Source organism: Ctenocephalides felis, unplaced genomic scaffold, assembly GCF_003426905.1.
Source record: "Ctenocephalides felis isolate EL2017-DRISC unplaced genomic scaffold, ASM342690v1 CF-g0.4_SCAFFOLD_00845, whole genome shotgun sequence".
Classification (NCBI taxonomy): Eukaryota; Metazoa; Arthropoda; class Insecta; order Siphonaptera; family Pulicidae; genus Ctenocephalides; species Ctenocephalides felis.
The window spans coordinates 3,489,022-3,511,911 of record NW_020536999.1 but is presented as its reverse complement, the minus strand read 5'-3'; the positions used below and the strand labels follow the sequence as shown (position 1 = coordinate 3,511,911).

Sequence of the window (22,890 nt, the reverse complement as noted above, 5' to 3'; positions counted from 1 at the left end):
GAGTGAAAGTTGGTAGTCGCCTTTTTGCTGAAATGGGCTGGAAACGCTTTTATAATTAATTAATAATTACATACACACACTTGCACTGCGTTAAATTAACAAAATTAATTAAACCTACAATAATAAAATCGATTGAAACGATACGAAGTTCATAAATACAAGTGCGATAAGTGGATTCATTAGTGTCTGTCAAGAGGATTCTGAAGTCTTTTATTCGCAATAATGACTGAATACAAATTAGTTGTTGTGGGTGCTGGAGGTGTCGGAAAATCAGCCCTAACTATACAATTGATTCAGAATCATTTCGTTGACGAATACGACCCGACGATCGAAGACTCTTATAGAAAACAAGTTGTTATAGGTGAGTTTTAGATTTGACTCAGTTTGACGTTTCATTACCAAACTTGCACTTTCCATTTTTTAATTATATAATTTGGAGGAACGTTTGAAGAATTATTATTATGGGCGTTATAGAATTGTACAATGGTTAATGCAATAATGGGTTTTTACATCAGTGTAATTTTATCTCAATTTCAATTGATTAAGTCTATTACCACACCTGGTTTATTTATTTCCAACATTTTTCCCTCTGCAGATGGTGAGACTTGTTTATTAGACATTCTGGATACAGCCGGTCAAGAGGAATACTCTGCCATGCGTGATCAATACATGAGAACCGGAGAGGGTTTCCTTTTAGTCTTTGCAGTAAACAGTGCCAAGAGTTTCGAAGACATCGGTAAGACATTGATTCAAATCATAAGTAGTAGTAGTAGTAGTAGGTACTAAGTTTGTTTTTCCTTCTGTAGGAACTTATCGTGAACAAATCAAACGTGTCAAAGATGCTGAGGAAGTACCCATGGTTCTTGTAGGCAACAAATGCGATCTGCAAGCTTATGCTGTTGATATGAATCAAGCTCGAGAGGTGAGTGATGGGAGAATGATATTTAAACTTGCATGGGGATAATTTACATATTTTCAACTGTTAAATAAAAATTTTGATAGCAGCAATTTTAGGTTTCAACCGACATTTGTAGGTTAAGTGTCTGTTACAGTTTGTAAGGACAAAAAGTTAGTAATACTACTAACTAAGACTGATTTCTCATTATTTTTTCAAATCCCTTATTAAAATTACATCTGCAGAAATACAGATTTAAATTTATAATATATGACGAGTACAATTAAGTTGTTCAAAATTGAATTTTGAACTGAGGACACAATAGAAAAAAATTGTAAGTGGAAGTACCAGGAAAATCATTTTTGAAAAATAATAGAGCTTTTTTGCTAGATTAGGATTTTGTAGTCTTTATGAAAATATTTTATATTAAGAATAATAAAGATGATTTTCAGAAACGATGCCCACGGTTGCAACCCCTCCAGAATGAAATGCATATACTAAAAATCAAAAAAAGTTTTTTTTGACAAAATAGCGACTGGTTGGAAAAAAGTTTCATTTTTCTTACCATTTTTTGGGTTTCACGAATTTTTTAAAAACAGTAAACATTGAAATACGACTATTAGTCACGTGACCGATTTTTTAAAGAGATTTTTGAACCCTCCCTCCCCCTTGGTGATATTTAAATTTACCCCTCCAAGCATTACGTGTATTTTTTTAGTTAGAAGGAAAAATCGTAATATTTTTTAATTTTCTTTCTTAAATTCTTGTAAAAAAGAAATACATGCGATATCTTACTAAACCCTTTTCTTCCCCACGTGGCATTTTGTGAATTTTTGCCGAATTACCCTTAGAATGGAAGCCTTCCAAGAAGATTCTCTGAAAATTTCAACTGAATAGTTTGAAGAAAAAAAGTATCATTTTTTTACCACTTTTTTGAGTTTTTTAAATTTTTCAAAAATAGTAGAAATTGAAATTTGGGGATAAGGATATTGTATGTTAGTAAGAAATCTATAACAAAAGGGGGCGTCCAGTAATCACGTGACCGATTTTTTTTTAGAGATTTTTGGACATTCCTTCCCCCTTGGTGATATTTTAAATCAAATATTACATATTTGTAGTATCTATTTTATTAGATATTTTGTAGTTTTGTCACCCTCCCTTTCCCTAAAAGCCTTACGTCAGTAATCTCCAACTTTTTTTGCACTGAGCCTCCCTGCTCTAATAAAAAATTTGTTGCCCCCTTGATTTTTTCAACAATTAGTATTTATAAATACTCAACTGATATCAGACTTCAATTTAATATGCAATGTAAATTTATGCATAAAAACTAATTATTTTTTAAAAAAGTATTATTTTCCTCACCACTTTATGAGATTCATAAAAATTTTAAAAATAGTAAACATTGAAATTTAGGGTTGAGGCTAGTATATGCTCGAGTAAAGTCTGTAAAGAAGATTTTCTGAAAGTTTCAAATATGTGGGTTTAGTAGAACTAGAGAAATCATGGTAATTAGAGAATGAAATACCGGTATACCGAGTATTTCCACATTTAGTCAATCGGGAGAGTCCGCGACTGTCGTCGGCAATGTTCGCTCAGACATGTGACGTCACATACCCTTCTATATTTGAGCACTTACTTTGCGTTTGACTAGCAGTCCATGTAGTATAAGGTCTAAGACTAGAATACCCCCTTAAATAACGCATATTTACAAATCATATTCAGGTATCTCAAACTAAACAACAGTGCACAAACCCACAAAAAACTTTCTTCACAAAATTCTGATTGCGAGGTCGCCTGATTTGGATGATTTTGTCCCCTACTTTAAAATACAGGTAACCCCCGTACAACACGGTAGTTACGTTCCAGAAAACTAGCGTGTTATAAGGGACAAAGAACTAGTACAAAAAAACAAAGGAGGAGGCATGTTCGTAGAATTCAAAAAAACATGCTACATATCATGATTTTGTAATAAATATTGTTATATTTATGAATTTTTTTTAAGAAGTAATATTCATTACTTGAATTATATGATTTTTATCGTCATAATGAACAAGTAAGTGCTATCCAAAATGACCCTTTGCAAGATATCTTCTTAGCATTTTTCTATACTACCTACAGATCCGTGCATTATTTTTTGCAAAAATTTATATTTGCTTTTAGCAAAATGATATTTATATATTTAACACATGTAAAGTAATCTTTATTAAAGTTGTATGCTCATTTTATTTAAAGAATTGCTTAAGAAATATTTAATATATTGTTCAGATAATCTTAGAATTGTTTTTTCGATAGAAACGTACGCGCTCTAATAATGTATATCAAATTAGTCATCTTTTGCACTAGTTTCATCACATTTATTGAGCTATTGTACGGCGATTTTACTAATTTTAGATTAAACAAAGTTGCTTTTCACACGTTTTACTATATGTCTTATTCTATTAAAACTTTCCTCAATTCTTAAACCGTCTTATGGGAACCCGAAAGTACCGTATTGCGAGGGGGATGGTCTAACTTCTTAAATCGTGTTATAGAAATATCGTGTTATGCGGGGGTTTCCTTTATTATAATGGTGGGTGTACGTTTACTCTTAAGTCAAAAATTACCTTGCCCTTCAGGTGGCGAAACAATACGCGGTGCCCTTCGTCGAGACTTCTGCAAAGACCCGAATGGGGGTCGACGACGCCTTCTATACACTCGTTCGCGAAATACGAAAGGACAAAGACTCTAGGAGCAAAAAGAAGAAAATGCACAAACTGGGAACCAACAGGAGGTTCAAATGCACACTGCTGTAGCACCTCTCCCCTATACATAATATTAATATAATTATAACTATTACTATTATTATTATTAGCTGATTAGTTGATTCTTATGTCCTAATGTTTCGGAGTGCCAATCGCATGCACAAAATATACAAAAAACGGATCAAATTTTAGACAAGCATGTGAGACAGGTTTCAAAAGATAAAAGATTTATAATAATTATGTGGGGGAATGCGAAGATAACATTAATAGGGTAATTGTGCCATAACACAGGGTTGCCATGGCAATATGAAAATGTCTATCTAGTTGCTGTGCGATCAGGCGTATTTTACATATAAACAAGCCAGGAAAAATGTTAAGATAACAGATTAGTCCAGTCATTTGGTGCAAAAAAAGGCTGTTGCCGGTACAGTACTCCGGGAATTCTGAAAATTGGTAATCTCATAGATTTCGAGGTGCTCTTTACGATAATCAACTTTGCCACCTCAAATTTGAACGGCAAGTTGCCGCCATATTGGAAAAATGGCATCAAAGAACAGCTTTTTTAAAATATCTCCTTTCTGGATGATTCTGCGATAAAAGTATCTATGTACGAATTAAACTACATAAAATTTCCTATAATTCCTTAGAAAACCGTTTTTTTTGTAAAATTGATAGTTTGAGAGTACGGCCGCCTCAAAGTCTTTGCTGCTCTCGCCGTAGTATCAAATCCCTCCATATATGACAGCACTTCGAACTTGACCACATTCTCTCTAATAATAAATATTTTCAATGTTAAATTGAGCAAATAAGATCTAGAAATAAAATAATTTAAATATTTTTCGTTTTTTTGCTAATTTTTTAACACTTCAATGGCAAAGTAGCTATAGGTATACTTATATCTTAAGTAGCACCTTATAGCTTCAAGTAGCTTGAAGCGTTAAAAAATCACCAAAAAAACAGAAAAATATTTGAATTAATTTATTTCTAGATCTTATTCGCTTAATTTAACATTGAAAATATTTATTTATTAGAAAGAATGTGGTCAAGTTCGAAGTGCTGTCATATATGGAGAGATTTGATACTACGGCGAGAGCAGCAAAGACTTTGAGGCGGCCGTACTCTCAAACTATCAATTTTACAAAAAAACGGTTTTCTAAAGAATTGTAGGAAATTTTATCTAGTTTAATTCGTACATAGATACTTTTATCGTAGAATGAGCCAGAAAGGAGATATTTTAAAAAAAGCTGTTTTTTGACGTAATTTTTTCAATATGGCGGCAACTTGCTGTTCAAATTTGAGGTGGCAAAGTTGATTTTCGTAAAGAGCACCTCGAAATCTATAAGATTACCAATTTCCAGAATTCCCGGAGTACTGTACCGGCAAAATGACCAAATGACTGGACTAGATGCAGTTATCATAAGATCCTTTCTTACATTCTTTATACGTAAAATACGCCTGATCGCACTGCAAATAGCATTACACGTTTTTCACTACTAAAAAGATAAGGTTGCCATAACAACGCTATGTTACCAGTAAAATTGGCCCATATATCAATAATGTTCTTTGTATTCCTTCGATGAGATTTTTTATTGTTATTTGGTGGATGTTCTCATTCATTATATTTTCTAAGCTACGCTACTACTGTAATTAGTATTGTAAGCTATTTATCGATAACTTTATTTATCATCTCTCGGATTATTATTCAAAACAACCCTAAAAAAAATTCAATATTTCACTCATTTCGTTCTCGCTTGTTTTTGAAACGTGATTACATCTATAAATATACATTAAGGATAAATATTAGAATAAATGTTAAAACTGTGTCATAAGCCGTCAGTGATATATAATATTATGATTATTATTATCAATTGCAAGGGGTAAATGATATTTTTATAATACACTCTATAATAAAAATATCATGGCTTCTTCTTCGTCTTGTATTTTATTTTTATTGCCAACTGCTCGCACAATGAATATTTCTACTTATTACTATTAGTGATACGTTTGCATTTTCAAATTAATTTTTATGCTCAAATATCAGTCATTTTATTCGAGACTACTTATGAAAGCCTAAAAAAATTGTGTGAGTGGACGTCTGCATGTTCGATGAGTAAGAAAAAAAATTATGAGACCGATTCTGCCGGGTAATAGACAAATGTTATGGCAAGGCCATGATAGTACTGATACATACTGAATACTGTCAAAATGTCATGCATTTGCTGTGCATTCAGGCGTTTTACACATAAACTGCAACGTCACTCGTATGTTATGGAGCCGAGTCAGAAAGACCCTGTTATCAAACATCGTTTTTTGACATTTGTGCGGTTTCTAGGTTAGGTTTTTTATCTCGCCATAACATTTTTCTGTTATTTGGCAGAATCGGTCCCTATATTAATATTCTTTAATACTTTGCCATGTTTTTCTTTTAGCAAATTATAATATAAATATTATAATTAATAATTATGATGTAAATATTGTGCTTGCAAATATGAGGTCTGTTCCGTGTGATTGGATTTAGTCAGGAACGTCGTTATCTTAGTTTCAAACCGTTGACAGTTTTGCATCACACGGAACAGACCTATTATTATTATTATTATATTTTATATCGTTATTGGAAATTTAAATATTGAAATGTTGAAGTCGTTGATACACTTGCATGTAGTTGAAATTAAAAATTCATTAGTGTACTATCAGTAGTACATTTATAATATTGTCTCATTTAAACACTTAATAGTTTTGCAATGGCAACGCTATGTTATGCTTGTTCTTTTTTTTTTCTTAAAAAAATTATTTGGCCTTTTTTACTCTGAGCATTTAGCCACCTACAGCATTTTTTATTTATTTACATTTTAATTTTTATATCATTTTCAATCTACATATGTATATGTATGTATTCTATATTTTTTTTATTTTTTTTTTCTTAATTTCTTCAATTCTTGCTTTTTTTCTAATTTTTAATTTTATTCAGCTTCTAGCTTCATTTCATTTTTTTCTTCATTTTTCTTTTAATTTCAGCTCAGTTCTAATAATTCTTACAATTCAGCTATTTGAACTCTGTTATACCCATTTTTCTTAATTTTTATTCAAATTCTACTTAACAAATACAATTTTCATTTGATTTCAAATTAAACATATTTTTTTCCTATATTCTAAGCCAATGACAGGATTCGATCCAAAGATCCCTGTCGTTTGAATCGAACACGCTACCAAGTGAGCTATGCTCGCCACATATAAGTGAAATGTATGAAAATGTCTATCTACTTGCCGTGCGATCAGGCGTATTTTACATATAAACAAGCAAGGATGAATGTTACAAAAACAAAATTCTAGATGATGCAGTTATCATAACATTTTTCCTTGCTTTGTTTATATGTAAAATACATTTTTATAATTTTTACTACCAGGAACAAGCTTAAGATAACGTTGTCATGATAATTTTTTTTTATATTCATATCAGCAATTAATTTTAAATTTTTTCTTAGTGCATCTCGACTTCAACAATTTCAATATTAGTTTGTATTAATATTATAATAGCTCAAACAAGTATGAAAAAAATAAGTTATAATATTTTTTCACGAACAGAATATCATTTGTAAGTTTTGTAGATCTGTTCCATCTGGACTGCAGCATAATTATAAAAAAATGTGCAAATCAAATTGGAAATATTTTATTATGAAGTCAGATTTTTTTTGCATTTTTATGATTTCTTTTAGATAAAATCCACTCCACAAAAAAGTAACAGGCAATCAATATTTTATTATAAAGTCAGATTTTTTTTGTATTTTTATGAAAATTTTATATAAAATCTACTCCAGTGTCTCGTGGGACATGAAAATGATTTGTTTTCAAAATGCTTTAGATTGTTTTTATTATTTAAATTGGAAACCAGGAGAATTATTTATTGCAAATTTAAAATAATAAGGTTCTACTTGTTTCAATTAACATACAATTTTAATTCTAAATTATTAGCTAAATTACAAATGTAAAATTTGCAATCCAAGTGGTTCAGATCTTAGATCTTATATTTGAATTGTTCTTGTTCAATATTGGATAAACAAATTTATATTTTAATAAGTTTTATAATATATATTAGAGTGGTCCTGAATATGGATATTTTCAAATTTCTTTGCTCCCAGGGGCTCAAATGCTTCCAAAATGATAAATAAAAATTCTCTGAAAGTTTTGGCTCTTAATGTTAACTTTAAGATAGTCCGCACTGCAACCAAAGTTTTTTATGGGTAAAATTCCATTTGTTTTTGGAATTTTATACCAAGCAATAAGTGAATCAAAATTCTGAGAATAACATTGTACGATCATAAATAAAAAATACAACAAAAAATTGTTATATTTTATAAAATAAGTATTCACTTAAGATAAACCGAGAAATTTTGGTGGTTGAAGTGCGGACTATTTTAAAGTTAAGATTAATATCTGAAATTTTTATAGAATTGTTTTTTTTTATCATTTTGGCAGCATTTGAGCTCTTGCTAGCAAAAAAATTCGAAAATATCCATATTAAGGACCACCTTAATATATACGAGTATATTGTAGTCCGGATATTACATTAAACCGGTTTTAGAGTCCAATGTGTTCAATGAAGATCGTTATATCCGGACTATATATATATATATATATATATATATATATATATATATATATATATATATATATATATATTTCTTTGTCGAAAGGTTTTTAAATATATTATTACAAAATATATAAATATATATATTAATTAATTATTAGAAATTGAGCTTTAATGCATTATTCGATATATATAAAAATACAAGATTAGTTTTTGTATGATTTTTTGATCATTGTACTTTCATCGTTCAATAAATATATAAATGATTATAATAAAAAAAACAAACGGTAAATTTTATTTTAATTTGTAAATCTTATATATAAAAATGGAGCTCTCGATAAAATGATCCGCTAAAACTCGAAAACGGCTTAACCGATTTGGCCAGTCTTAGTCTTAAAAAATTTGTGCTGATCAGTAGATTGTCGGAAAAGTGAGATATTGTTTCAAAATCGCGTAGAAACTTTACATGATTAATTTGAAAATTTTTGTAGAAGCGTAATTTGAATAAAACATTGGACGGTGGCTAATACGTCAAATGTCAAACGTTTTTAACAGATGATGTTCAATTACTTTTATTAGAATGTTTTGCGTGAATATTATTTAATTATGATTAAATTGTAGTAAGTACTTTTGTTTGTAGTTTTATTTATACACAAAAACGTTATTAAATGGGCCGCATGTGTACTAGAAACTCAAATATCAACTTTTTTGAAATGTTAATATAAAAATGCACTTTTTGGCATATTTTCCTCAAACACGGTGCTCTGAAAGATCTCATTTATATAATTATATGCTCATTGGTATTTATAAAACATTTTCTAGATTATACTATTTTTTATTTGTGTTATTTAAATTCAGAACCTAAATTTGGTATCAACCTTTTGTTGAATAACATTTTCCCATTTATAATTTCCCAAAAATTATCAAAGAATGGATAGCAATATATGAAGGTCCCGGGTTAAAAGTTCCACGACTAAAGTGTCAAAAACCAGTAAAGCTAAGCATTGTTTAACAACACTATTTGAAAGTAAAGGGAAAAAGGTGTATAACCAGCTATAATCTTGATTCTTATGACTTCCATTAAAATAAAATCCATAATAAAAGTGTTTTCTTCCGTTGGTAGTTTTTTAGCATTAGTTAAAAATGTAATTATTTTGTAAAATACCTTTAAAATTAAAATTAGACATTAAACGTGTTTGCCACCTGGCTGTTCCAAGTTACCCGCCTATAGGGTAAAAAGGTCTAGATAACTAATTTTTGAAAGGCAGCAAAAAACCACATTTCTACAATGATGAAGTAGTTGGCAGTTTTACTGAACGTAGTTAGATAATTGTTCGTTTGAAATGTGTTATTTGTTGTGATATAATTGTTATGGTTTTGACAATATAGTTTATATTTGCTCAAAGTCAAATTGGATCTTTGTGCCTCGTCTTGCTTTACATATATAGTTTTTATTAAATTTACTTTAATTCATCGAATGTTACTTAAAACTTTTCAAAAAGCAGGTCAAAGAAGAAATACTTAATTTATTTTTTATCTCTCCTCGCAGAAATATGAAAATTTTGTATAAGCTCAGTAGTATTAATTACAATTATACACAAAATTCAGAATTCAAAAAGAATGTGAAAAACTTGAAACGTAATCAATAAGTGGAAAGACCAAGGAAGACTTGGATGGTTTATACCATGTTTCTATAGAAAGTGTATAAAACTTTCAGTTTGATTGTATTTGATATAGACAAACTAATGGGGTTTATTGTTATTATAATACCTCATTGTATGTATATAGCATTCAAACAACACATCCTTATACACTTAAAGTATTAATATTTTTGATTCTCTAGAAATTGATTAGAATATTAGCAAAACAACGTTTGCCGGGTCAGCTAGTTGTATATAAATTTATATGAGTGAGTTCTTGAGGGCGATACATCAAACAAGGAAAAGGCAAAGATTTATAAAATAATCTTTAATTCCAAACGTTTCGACATTCAATTTAATGTCATCATCAGTGGATATTGAACATAGTATTTTATATCTAAAAATGTGTACACATCACAGAATTCTGCACTAACATTGATACAACCAACCAGTCGATAATCATGATTTTTTTTAGTAAGAAAAATGAGAGTTTTGTTTTGCAAAACTGTGGAAAAATTTTTTAAGTATTATTGCACAGACCAGAGGCTATGTCATCTCTACACAACCCGAGGCCAAAGTATAAATTTATATATAACCAAGTCTGTCCATATCATGAATAATATCGATCATCCTCCGATTAAACTTGTCATCATTAACCTTCGCCTGTTCCAAAAACTTTTTATTATCCGGATCGTTCTTCATCATCTCGGCAACCTCGTCCATATCAGGAATATCTTCCTGGTTAGCAATCATCGCGTTTAGTATAGTCATGCCCATCAGGATGCCGAATTTACCGAATTCCTTCAGCTGGTCCTGCAGGGCTCGGTAAGGGAACATTTTCTCGGGGTCGCTTCCTAATTCGTGCAGGAACGACGATAAGGATCCGTGGTAGATGTGCAGGAATGTTTCGTAATGTCGTTTCCGTAATTGTTTCTCGGTGCAGCAGAATATGTAGTAGACCAGGTCCAGGACTGGTGACGAGTATCGAGATATCTGCCAGTCGAGGAGACGGACTTCGTACGGTTTACCTGAGGGATAAAATAAAGGAAAGTTAGAGTCGGTGAAAGATGCAGTTATAATAGAAGTGATGATGAGCGTGTAGTGGCATCATGATTCGATATGGTATCGTTTTGAAAAATGTGAACATCAGGACGGCCAGTGCGACGGTACTAATGTTGGTGCACTAAGATGTGGATGTACTAAATAAAGAACGTCGTCAATTTTTGTCTATTCAACCAAGTCATGGTGCGTTGTGCAATCAGAGTGTAGAAATTCTACAAATGCACATTATTTGGCAAAATGTTGCAAAATATTTGGAAAAACTAAGAAGAGCCAAGACAAAAAATGCACTGTTGCATATTAACTATAAATAATTATTGTTTAGGAACATAAACTAGTGGTATATGGCATCGTGCCTTAAGGCAAATTGCTGGAACTTCCCGTACCGTATTTAAACATTCGAGGAATGAAAATAATCAATAGTTGTTTTAAATAATTCCAAATAGATTATCTACATATATATAAAAGTAAGTCTGGTTTTCCTTTCTGACGATATAACTCCAGAACGCACGAACCGATTTCAATTTTGCACTCGTTTGCACTCGTTGGAAAGGTCTCGGACTCCGCAAGGTTTATAGCTAAGAAAATTAGTGGTGCATGGCATCGTGCCCTAATGCAAATTGCTGGAATTTCACGCACAGTAATTAAAATTTCGAGTAATGACATTAGTGAGAATTATCAGAATTATGCTTGGTTAAGTCAACTAGCAATTCTCGCCGCAAAGAATAATGATGTACACGCACTGAATTTCACCATTCAATCAAAAATTGCTGGCGATTTGGTGACATACCAATGATTCCGACTGATCTTCCGTTTGACTTCAAACGATTGCAATTTCCATTTTGCCTTGCGTTCGCAATAACAATTAACAAGTCGCAAGGCCAATCGCTTAGTGTTTGCGGGATAAATTTCAAATAGATTATTTAGAAAATCATTGTTTTTCACATAAGCAGTTATACGTTGCCTGTTCACGAGTTGGGAAACCATCCGCTTTGTTTGTGTTAACGTCAGACCAAAAAACAAAAAATGTGGTTTACCAAAGAGCACTTCAATGAAACGGATAATTTGCGGATTCACTTTCATTTACTTAGAGAAACACTTCATTTTTGTAATCGAAATAAATTCATTACTGTTGTGTAAAAAATCAATTTTTTTCTTTTCAAATATAAAACAAACAAAAAATTTATTCATCTTTCTCACGAAACCATCTGGTGGCGAAACGGAGTTCGTCGGGTTTGTTAGTTTATTATAAATACATACTGTAAATTTATAAGTGATTATTAAATTGGGCGACGAGCGTATTATAATTAGAACTTATGTGTATGTTTACAAGAAATTTCTTCAATTTTTAACAACATTATGCAAATTTTTTAGAAGTTTGAAATTTTTTGGAATTTTTCGAAATTCGAGATACGCAGCCCAGCTATAAGTCTGTAAATACTTGTATATCGACACCTAAAAGTTGCCTCAAAACCTACATATGGCAGTTAAATTGAATTCGAAATGAAATGACGATTGTTGATGTCCTGGAGATAAATTGATTTATGGTTTGCATTTGATTTGCTCAGATATAACATGATAGGAAAAATAATGAAAGTTACAGTATTTGTAATAAACGTTTAAAATTTCTGGAATATTTCATTACGGTACGGGAAGTACCAGCAATTTGCCTTAAGGCACGATGCCATACACCACTAGTTACTATTTACCTTCGATATACCGAAACAGCACATTATTATTCCAACAATCGCCATGATTGATAACAGCATAAGGTTCAGCATTAGCACCCTTCGCCAAGTCCTTTCCGAGTGTCATAAAATCCCTGAACTTCTCCAACTTCTGTCTGCACTTATCACCTTCTTCCATAGCGTTGACCACTTTATCAACCACAGAATTGATATAAAAATCGAATTGTTTGTTCACAAAATTATCAAAGAACACATCACTCAAATCCGCCAACTTCTTGAACGACTCCGGTTTCTGGTCTTTCATGGCGAAACTCAAGGCATGATATTTACCCAGTTCCTGCATGACCAGAGCGACGTGGTTAAGGTCTAGTTTTTGTTGACGATCGAACATGAGAAAGCCTTGGGATCGTAAATCTTCCATCAGGACGAATTCGTCCAGGTTTTCTTCGCCGGCTTCTATGCAGTTGGCGAAGCCGTCGAAACGAGTTTTACAGCCTAGTTCTTTTTGTAAAAGGGCGAATTCTGGTAGGATTTTTGTGTACGTATAGATTTCGCGTAGGAAACATTCTCGGGATTTGAATTGTTCTCTTCGGGCGGCGTTGGAGGGTGGAACTTTGCATATTAGATGACGCTGGTCTTTGGTGCCGTCTTTTTTGGTGCAGTCGAGTGTTAGTTTGTGGATTATGCCGACGTAATTGTCACCTGGGTAGAAAAAATTATTAAAGTTGATTAATGCGCTTTACTTTGTATGAGTGTTCTTAGTATATCACAGATGGTGCTAGTGTGCTTCAAATTCAACGTAAGACATCGTAAGACGTCTAGATATAGTTCACGTGCTTTAAACGTTCAAGCACCAATATATTAGGTTGTCAAATATCTCCCTTCCGCTTTTTTGCTCTTGGTTTATAATACAAAAAGGCGGAAGGGAGATATTTGACAACCTATTATATTGAAATATATCTTTTTTGAATTTAAAAAAATTTATATGTTTTTTTTATTATATATTTTTTACAACATATTTGTGATTTTTGTCGAAAATCACACGCGTATATTTTGTTCTCATTGCATTTAGTCAAATTAATCTTATATATTAATATGGAGCTCTCGATAAAATGATTCGCTAAAACTCGAAAACGGCTAAACCGATTAGGCCAGTCTTAGTCTTAAAAAAATTCGTACGAATCAGTAGGTTGTCGGAAAGGTGGGATATTATTTTAAAATCGCGTAGAAACTTTTCATTTTTAATTTGAACATTTTTGTAGAAGCCAAATTTGAATAAAGCAATGGACGGTGGCTAATACGTCAAATGTCAAAGGTTTGTGACATATGATATTCAATTACGTTTAATAGAATGTTTTACGTGAATATTATTTAATTATGATTAAATTGTAGTAAGTAGTTATATTTATACACAAAAACGTTATTAAACGGGCCGCAAGTGTTACTAGAGACTCAATATATCAACTTTTTTGAAATGTTAATATGAAAATGCACTTTTTGGCGTTGTAGCACTCTTTTTTTTGCAAATCATATTTTGAATCATAAGATCTCATTTGTATAATTATATACTCATTGGTATTTATAAAACATTTTCTGGGTTATATTATTTTTTATTTATGTTATTTAAATTCAGAACCTGAATTTAGTATCGATCAAAGGGACATTTTGTCGAATAACATTTTTCCAGAATTTATAGAAGAATAGATAGTAATATATGAAGGTACGGGGTTAAAAAGGTCCATCACCGATGTGTCAAAAACCAGTACAGTTAAGCATTGTTTAACAACAATATTTTAAAGTAGAGGGAAAAAAAATGTATAGCTAGCTATAACTTGATTTTCATGACTTTGCTATCGGGAGATAAACGGTAGTTTTTGAAAATATAAATCTTATCTGGAATTAAACCTAAGAGTAAATTTATGTGCTACGGTTGGCGGCGACATCTATGATAAGCTGAAAGAATCAAAATTCGTGTAATGTCAAAGAGGCCGTGTTTGTCATTTTTTTATACTTGTTTATCTATGAAGTTCAAACTATAAAATAAATTTGGCTTATAAAATTACCTCGTTTTGATCCCGCTGTAATATTAATAGTATGGTCGACATATCCGTTGGATTTTACAAAAGTGTCGACTGCTTTTAGGACATTAGCACTTAATTCTTTATTATCATTCGACATTATAAAAAATTATGATAAATTATTATTAACCAATTTAAAACACACATATATTTAAATTTGTTCGTCGAATGTAACACTTTATGCGTTTATTGTCGGAATGACTATTATGTTTTTAAAAATGATTTGTTATCGTTGTCTTATCTTATTCTCTTATCGTTCGATTTAGTTATTTTATCATTCAAGTGTATAATAGTATCTTCGAACCTGTCGGCAAGTTATAACAAACTCATTTGATATGGAAATCTAATCGTTAATCAAAACTATACGTTTTACCGGTTTGCTTGTCAGTAGAGTTCTTTTTTCTCGAAGAAAATATTAATATTTTACTAGATTCTTCCTCGAAATTGACAAAATTAGTTTGCTCGTCAGTAGAATATTTTTTGTTTATTACAAATTATAAAATTTTACTAAATTCTTCTTCCAAGTTGATCGAAATCAGTTTGCTTGTCAGTAGAGTCCCTTTCTAATACATAGAGCAATTCGATCTACTATTATTTGAGATGAGTTAAAGATTTATCTGCTCGCCAGTACAGTCTTTTTATCTGATTTTCAGTCCGTAGAGCTTGTCAGTAGAGTTATTTTTGTACATCTATATTTCATTTCAATCAAACGCCAAGTTTATGATATATGATAATTTCAAATTGAAAGATAAAAAAATAAAACTAATTTTTAAATTTAGAAATAATTTATTTAATAAAATAAAATAATATATATATATATATATATATATATATTATAAAGTATCTAGCAGCCCCTTCGTCGAAATAAAAAGGTAATAAAGTAGTAAACTTTTATTTATAACGTTTAGACACAAGATGCGTGTCATCATTCAGCAACTACAATAAATTCGAAAATTTTTACTAATAATAAAAAACAAATATAAAGTAATTATTGGAAAAATATTTTTTGGAAAAATAATGAATAATTACAAAATTAAAAACATTTTGAAAAAAGTTTTGAAATGTAACATACCTTTGTACCTTTTTGCACCTTTTTATTTCGACGAATGGGCTGCTATGTTTGAAATATGTTTGCATATATATATATATATATATATATATATATATATATATGCATTTACAAATCATCACATAAAATTGCAGTGCACTTAAGATAATAAAACAATTGGTCATAATACTTGTTATCTCTCTTTGGTACTTATCTAAATAAAACTTGCATTTTCACAAAAACATAAACTTACATTTGTACTTGAGAATTTTTTATCTAAGATTTTATTACATCATAAAATATCGTAAAGGATAAATTAAACAGGGGCGGGTAAATCTTATCCGAGTTGGAATATGATTAATAAAAAAACAGCGGCCTAATTATTGTCAAAAGATTCCATCAACCTCCAAATTCTTATTATCTTCCCGTATGGTAGTTATAGTAAAGGGCCGAAAATCGAAAATGAAAATTTTTGCATTTCTCGGCGTTTTGAAGGTTTCTGAACATTTTTAAGGCATACCTCATATCAGAAAAAATTAATATGTGTGTGTTTTGTATGTCCGCATTTTTTCGTCCACGTTTTCGGGCGCACGGTTCAACCGTTTTGAATGGTTTAAAAAACAGTCGATTCCTATTAATAGGGAGATGTGCTGATTAGTTTATGGCAAAGGCAGGTCTAGCCGTTACGGAGACACGGAGCAAAGAGTGCAGAAAATACCAATCGAGTTTTTGTAATTTTGGATTAAAAATTCAAAAAAATACCCAGGCACCTTTTCCAAATTTATGAAAACTATTGAAAAATGTTAAAATGCCGCCAAGCTAAGCACAGTATAAGTGAAAATGTCGCACAGAAATATTTGCAAATGCGTTTAGACTGTGACTATACGAGAGCACTTCTTCAATTTTGTGTAAATTAATTAGGCAACTATATTTTTTTTTAAATTGAATTCGAAATGAAATGACGATTGTTGTTAATGTTCTGGAGATAAATTGATTTATTTATGATTTACATTTGATTTGCTCAGATATAACAAGATAGCAAAAATAATGAAAGTTACAGTATTTATAATAATCTATATGAAAACGTTTAAAATTTCTCGAATTTTTCATTACGGTACTTGAAGTTCCAGCAATTTGCCTAAAGGCACGATGCCATACACCACTAGTTTTGCATTTGAAGCTTTGTAAATATTTGGAAAAATTAGATATTGAACTTTGACTTGACTGTGAAAAATTTTAAATTTTTGAAAGAAATTGACTTTTTTGAAAGAAAAACTTTTTGAAAAAAACTTTTTTTTTATATTTTAAATCTGGAATATTAGAACTTTTTGCAAAGCAATCGCGTTGATTTAACTGCATAGAGACGATATGTCAAAGCGCGTACGCGTCGCGTAGCAGTCTAACAAACAAACGATGTTACGGAACCCATAGAAATGCAAACAAAATTTATACTTATTGTTAAAATCTCTATAAAATATCTGATAATTTGATGAACATTTGTCTAATGATCATTTTTGACCGCCAAATGGCATTTTTTTTTACTTTTTTTGTTAGATCTCCGAAACCGCTAGACCTGCCTTCCCAGAAATTTAATCAGTTCTTCATTTTATCAATACAAGTAAAATGTTTATTGAATTATTAAAATCGGACGTTCCGTTCTCTTAAAAACTTACCGTTTTTGGCATTTTTTGCCCCGTATCTTCGGAACGGCTAGACCTGCCTTTGCCAAAAACTAATCAGCACGTCTCCTTATCAATACGAATCGAATGTTTTTTGAATTATTTAAATCGGTTGATCGGTGTTCCCGAAATCGTCGATGAAAATTTGTATCCGCACACACACATGCACACACACATGCATACACACACATACACACACATACATCAATTTTTTCTAGGGTATGCCAAAATGTTCAGAAACCTTTGAAACGTAAAGATATATAAAAATTTTCATTTTCGATTTTTTTGCGATTACTATAACTTACCCTACGGGAAGTTAAAAATAATGAAAGTTACAGTATTTGTAATAATGTATTTGAAAACGTTTAAAATTTCTCGAACATTTTATTACGGTACGGGAAGTTTCAGCAATTTGCCTTAAGGCACGATGCCATACACCACTAGTTTACCTAATTCATTAACGCTATATATACCCCAACCTATCCATATCCTTTATAATATCCCTCATCCTGCTCTTATAAATAACTTCACTGGCAGCAGAAGGATCCATAAACTTCATATTCTCAGGATCCTCCTCCATGATCCTGGCAACCTCGTCCAAATCAGGAGTCTCTTCAGGTTGCATAACCATGGCCTGGATCACCATCAAGCTCATCAGGATGCCGAATTTACCGAATTCCTTCAGCTGGTCCTGCAGGGCTCGGTAAGGGAACATTTTTTCTGGGTCGCTTCCTAATTCGTGCAGGAACGAAGATAAGGATCCGTGGTAGATGTGCAGGAATGTCTCGTAATGTCGTTTCCTTAATTGTTTCTCTGTGCAGCAGAATATGTAGTAGACCAGGTCGAGGACTGGTGACGAGTATCGAGATATCTGCCAGTCGAGGAGGCGGACTTCGTACGGTTTACCTGAGGGATGAAATAAAGAAAAGTTAGAGTTGGTGAAAGATGCAGTTATAATAGAAGTGATGATGAGCGTGTAGTGGCATCATGATTCGATATGGTATCGTTTTGAAAAATGTGAACATCAGGACGGCCAGTGCGACGGTACTAATGTTGGTGCACTAAGATGTGGATGTACTAAATAAAGAACGTCGTCAATTTTTGTCTATTTAACCAAGTCATGGTGCGTTGTGCAATCAGAGTGTACAATTACTACAAATAAAGGCAGGTCTAGCGTCTGCGGAGATTCAATAAAACAGTAACTAGCTGTAAGTGGAAATCTGTGTTAAGGCAATTAAGGCATCGTGCCTTTAGGCAAATTGCTGGAACTTCCCGTACCAAAAATTATTATTTTTTTAAAAACGATTAACATTTTTGAAAAAATTTTACTTCGAAAAAATAAGATTTTTGAGAAACTATAAACTGGACAAAAAATTACTTTTTTTGAAAAAAAAAAATTATTTTTTATTTATTTTTTTTTTTGAAAAAAAAGTTTCCTTTATTTTAGCATATTTTGGAAGATCTGAACTTATTTTCAAAGCAATCGTACTGCTTTAACAGCATAGAGACAAAATATAAAGCGCGTAAGCGCCGCGTTGCTGTCTAACGGATAAACATTGGTACGGAACCCATAGGAATGTAAACAAAATTTATACTTATTGTTGAAATCTCTATAAAGTATCTGATAATTTGATGTGCATATGTCTAATGATCATTTTTGACCGCCAAATGGCATATTTTTTTACTTTTTTTACTAGATCTCCGAAGCCGCTAGACCTGCCTTCCCAAAAATTTAATCAGTACTTCATATTGTCAATATAATTTAAATGTTTTTCGAATTATTAAAATCGAACGCTCCGTTCTCTTAAAACTGAGTTACCGTGTGTGGCACTTTTTGCCCCATATCTTCGGAACGGCTGGTCCTGCCTACGCCAAAAACTAATCAGCACGTCTCCTTTTCAATACGAATCGAATGTTTTTTGAATTATTCAAATTGCTTTATCCGTGTTCCCGAAATCGTTGACGAAAATTTGTATCCGCACACACATACATACACGCGCTCACACACACACACACACACATACATCCATTTTTTCTAAGGTATGCCAAAATATTCAAAAACCTCTGAAACGTAAAGATATATAAAAATTTTCATTTTCGATTTTTTTCGATTACTATAACTTACCCTACGGGAAGTTAAAAATAGTGCCATTTGGCGGTCAAAAATGAACATTAGCCATATGTACGTATTATCAGATATTTTGTAAAGATTATAATAATGAGTACAAATTTTGTGTACTACAAATGCACATTCAGTAGAACCTTATTTATCCGGACCTCAGTTATACGGATTTGCAATTATCCGGAATACCAATCGCGACCAATTAATATATATGTACATACCTACAATTCGTTTTTCTGCATAATTAATGCTGCAGTTTAGTATTTGCATGTAATGTTATCTAAGAAATTATGTATGAACATACATAAGGATGTGTTAATTTCTTAAGGGGGTATTCTAAATTGAGCGATGAATTTTAGGTCATTTTTAAAGTGTCGTAAAAAAAGCAATGAATGTTTATACTATCAATTTTTTTACCACTTGTTTATTAATATTATTAATATACAAAACAAAAATTAAAAATAAAGAAGTTGAAAATTGTAAAAAACTGGCAGCTGATGAAGTGGGTGGTCTCAAAAAATTGGCACCTCAGTCTTGTCATGATTTCAGCCCTCCTAGCCATGGGAAATGCAAAAAATAAAAAGATTTTTAATCTACAATGATGTCGCAATCGCCCGAACTAGCGATGAGTAAAAATATTTTTTTTACAAAATGGCGACTGTTTAAAAAAAGTGTCTTTTTTACTGTTTTTTGAGTTTCTCAAATTTTTTAAAAATAGTAAAAATTGGAATTTAAATTGAAATGTGTATGTGTGCGCACGCGTGTTTGTATGTTTGGATACCATTTTTAGTCGACGTTTTCGGGAGTACCACTCAGCCAATTTGAATAATTCAAAAAGCAATCGATTTCTAGTGATAGAAAGATGTGCTGATTAATTTTTGGCAAAGGTAGGTCGAGTTGTTTTGGAGTTACGAAGCAAAGAATGCAGAAAATAGATATTGAGAGAATGGAGCATCCGATTTGAATGATGAAAAAAACATTCAATTCGTAGTGATGACAAGAAGCGGTAATTAGTTTTTGGAAAAAGCAAGTCCAGCCGTTTTGGAGATACCAAGCTAAATGTGCAAAAAATGACAGTTTTTAAAAGATTTGAATGACTCAAAAAACTTTCTGCTTGTGTTGACAAAACAATTGCTTTGGGGGAAAAATCCAAAATCATTTAAAAAAAAAAAAAAATTTTAGGTTATAAAGCTCACTTATATACTTTAAGTAAATGGTTTTAACTTTGCATTTCAGTTTATATCATTCTTATAAATATTAGACAATGTTACAATATTTATATTAATCTATTTGAAGCATTTAATATTCCTCGAACATTTCGTTACGGTACGGGAACTTCCAGCAATTTGCCTTAAGATGCCATACACTATTTTATATTATAATTTTATATGTTTCGATCTATATGTTTTTTCGCTTTTGAGCCTTGTATTAAAATTCTGCTCTATTTTCTTCATAATTAACTTGAAAAAATAGTACTTCTATTAAATTTTCGTGAAATTGCATATAAAAGTTAGAATTTATTAATGTGAAAAGCTATTTTAATCGGAATTTTGTATTCGGCAATATTTTCATTCATAACGTATTGATTTTTATAAGCATATATACTATTTAATGATATTTATTGTAATTTTATTATGAAGTAATTGCAAAGATTTAATTTAAACTAATCTTTTCGAAAACCTAGGACAATCCAGGACAAAAGAACTAAATCCGGGACAAATATTGCTTTTAGAAAAACTCGGGACACATGGTAGAATTCCGGGACTATCCCGGCCAAACCGGGACGTATGGTCACCTTATTTTTAATCATGAGTGATTATTATTTCGGAACAAAAATAATAATGAGTAGAACGTGCGAGTATTTAGAATTATTATTGTTAAAGTTAATTTTGTAATTACTACTTACCTTCGATATACCGAAACAGTACATTATTATTCCAACAATCACCATGATTGATAACAGCATAAGGTTCAGCATTTGCACCCTTCACCAACTCCGTGCCAAGTGTACTCAAATGCCGAAACTGCTCCAATTTCTGCCTGCACTTATCATCTTCATCTAATGTATTCTGAGCCTTATCCACCAAAGTATTGATATAAGTATTAAAACCCTCATTCAGAACACCGTCGAAAAACACATCTTTAAAATCCGCCAACTTCTTGAACAACTCCGGTTTCTGGTCCTTCATGGCAAAGCTTAGAGCATGATATTTACCCAGTTCCTGCATAACCAGAGCCACGTGGTTAAGATCCAGTTTCTGGTGTCGATCGAACATGAGAAAGCCTTGGGATCGTAAATCTTCCATCAGGACGAATTCGTCCAGGTTTTCTTCGCCGGCTGCTATGCAGTTGGCGTAGCCGTCGAAACGGGTTTTACAGCCTAGTTCTTTTTGTAAAAGGGCGAATTCTGGTAGAACTTTTAGGTACATGTAGGTTTCTTTCGAAAAAAATTCGGGATTTGAATTGTTCTCTTCGGGCGGCATTGGAGGGCGGAATTTTGCATATTAGATGACGCTGGTCTTTGGTGCCGTTCTTTTTGGTGCAGGCAATTGTTAGTTTGTAGACTATGCCCATGTAATTGTCACCTGGGGATAATTAAATTATTCTAAACTGAATATTATTTTTTGTATTAGACTTACTCATATTCACGCTCACTCACGATCACTTCACATTTTTTAACTAACCATTTCTTCTAAGGTGTGAAAAAAGAAAAACTACCCGTTTTTTCTGACGTTCAGAAACCTTTGAAACGTAAAGATATATGAAAATTTTCATTTTCGATTTTTTGGTGAAGTTAAAGTAAAGGCATTTAAGGACCTTTATCATAAATAAATATAGGTAATTTTTTTGTTTTTTTTTCTCACAAAAATAGTTCTAGGATCACTTTAAAAATTTTGTAATTCTGTTTTTCTTTATTTAACCATTTTTGAACATTCTTTGAAATATTTGGAAGTTTTCATTTTTTTTTGAAATTTTTCAAACTATTTTTTTGTAACTTACAATTTTTGTTTAAATAACTACTCAACACATCTCTTTATCAATAGAAATCGAATGGTTTTTAACTTCCCGTAGGGCAAGTTATAGTAATCGCAAAAAAATCGAAAATGAAATTTTTTTTAGATATTTACGTTTCAGAGGTTTCTGAACATTTTGGCATACCTCAGAAAAAATTGATGTATGTGTGTGTGTGTGTGTGTGCGTGTATGTATGTATGTATGTGCGGATACAAATTTTCGTCGACGATTTCGGGAACACGGATCAACCGATGTAATAATTCAAAAAACATTCGATTTGTATTGATAAGACGTGCTGATTAGTTTTTGGCGAAGGCAGGTCCAGCCGTTCCGAAGATACG

At 31.6% G+C, this 22,890-nt stretch overlaps 2 protein-coding genes across 2 annotated transcripts; one reads left to right on the top strand and one right to left on the bottom strand.

Moving 5' to 3' along the window:
• Window positions 1-27: 27 nt before the first annotated feature.
• On the top strand, window positions 28-4,013 carry LOC113373081 (GTPase HRas). The gene is made up of 4 exons (XM_026613408.1): window positions 28-361; window positions 596-736; window positions 807-922; window positions 3,511-4,013. Exons 1-4 carry the CDS (start codon window positions 223-225, stop codon window positions 3,685-3,687), a joined length of 573 nt encoding a protein of 190 aa, XP_026469193.1. The 5' UTR covers window positions 28-222; the 3' UTR covers window positions 3,688-4,013.
• Window positions 4,014-10,341: 6,328 nt separating this feature from the next.
• LOC113364307 lies at window positions 10,342-22,018 on the bottom strand. The gene is made up of 7 exons (XM_026606795.1): window positions 21,438-22,018; window positions 20,866-20,870; window positions 17,878-18,319; window positions 14,871-14,887; window positions 14,672-14,767; window positions 12,630-13,310; window positions 10,342-10,889 (listed from the first exon to the last, which is right to left on the bottom strand). Exons 1-7 carry the CDS (start codon window positions 22,016-22,018, stop codon window positions 10,447-10,449), a joined length of 2,265 nt encoding a protein of 754 aa, XP_026462580.1. The 3' UTR covers window positions 10,342-10,446.
• Window positions 22,019-22,890: the final 872 nt, after the last annotated feature.

Coding starts and splice junctions, on each gene's coding strand:
- LOC113373081 (XM_026613408.1), top strand. CDS start 223: ATGACTGAATACAAATTAGTTGTTGTGGGTGCTGGAGGTGTCGGAAAA. Junction 362..595: donor TAGAAAACAAGTTGTTATAG/GTGAGTTTTAGA, acceptor TTCCCTCTGCAG/ATGGTGAGACTTGTTTATTA. Junction 923..3,510: donor ATATGAATCAAGCTCGAGAG/GTGAGTGATGGG, acceptor CTTGCCCTTCAG/GTGGCGAAACAATACGCGGT.
- LOC113364307 (XM_026606795.1), bottom strand. CDS start 22,018: ATGCCGCCCGAAGAGAACAATTCAAATCCCGAATTTTTTTCGAAAGAA. Junction 13,311..14,671: donor TACAGCGGGATCAAAACGAG/GTAATTTTATAA, acceptor TTTTCTACCCAG/GTGACAATTACGTCGGCATA. Junction 10,890..12,629: donor GCTGTTTCGGTATATCGAAG/GTAAATAGTAAC, acceptor TTTATCCCTCAG/GTAAACCGTACGAAGTCCGT.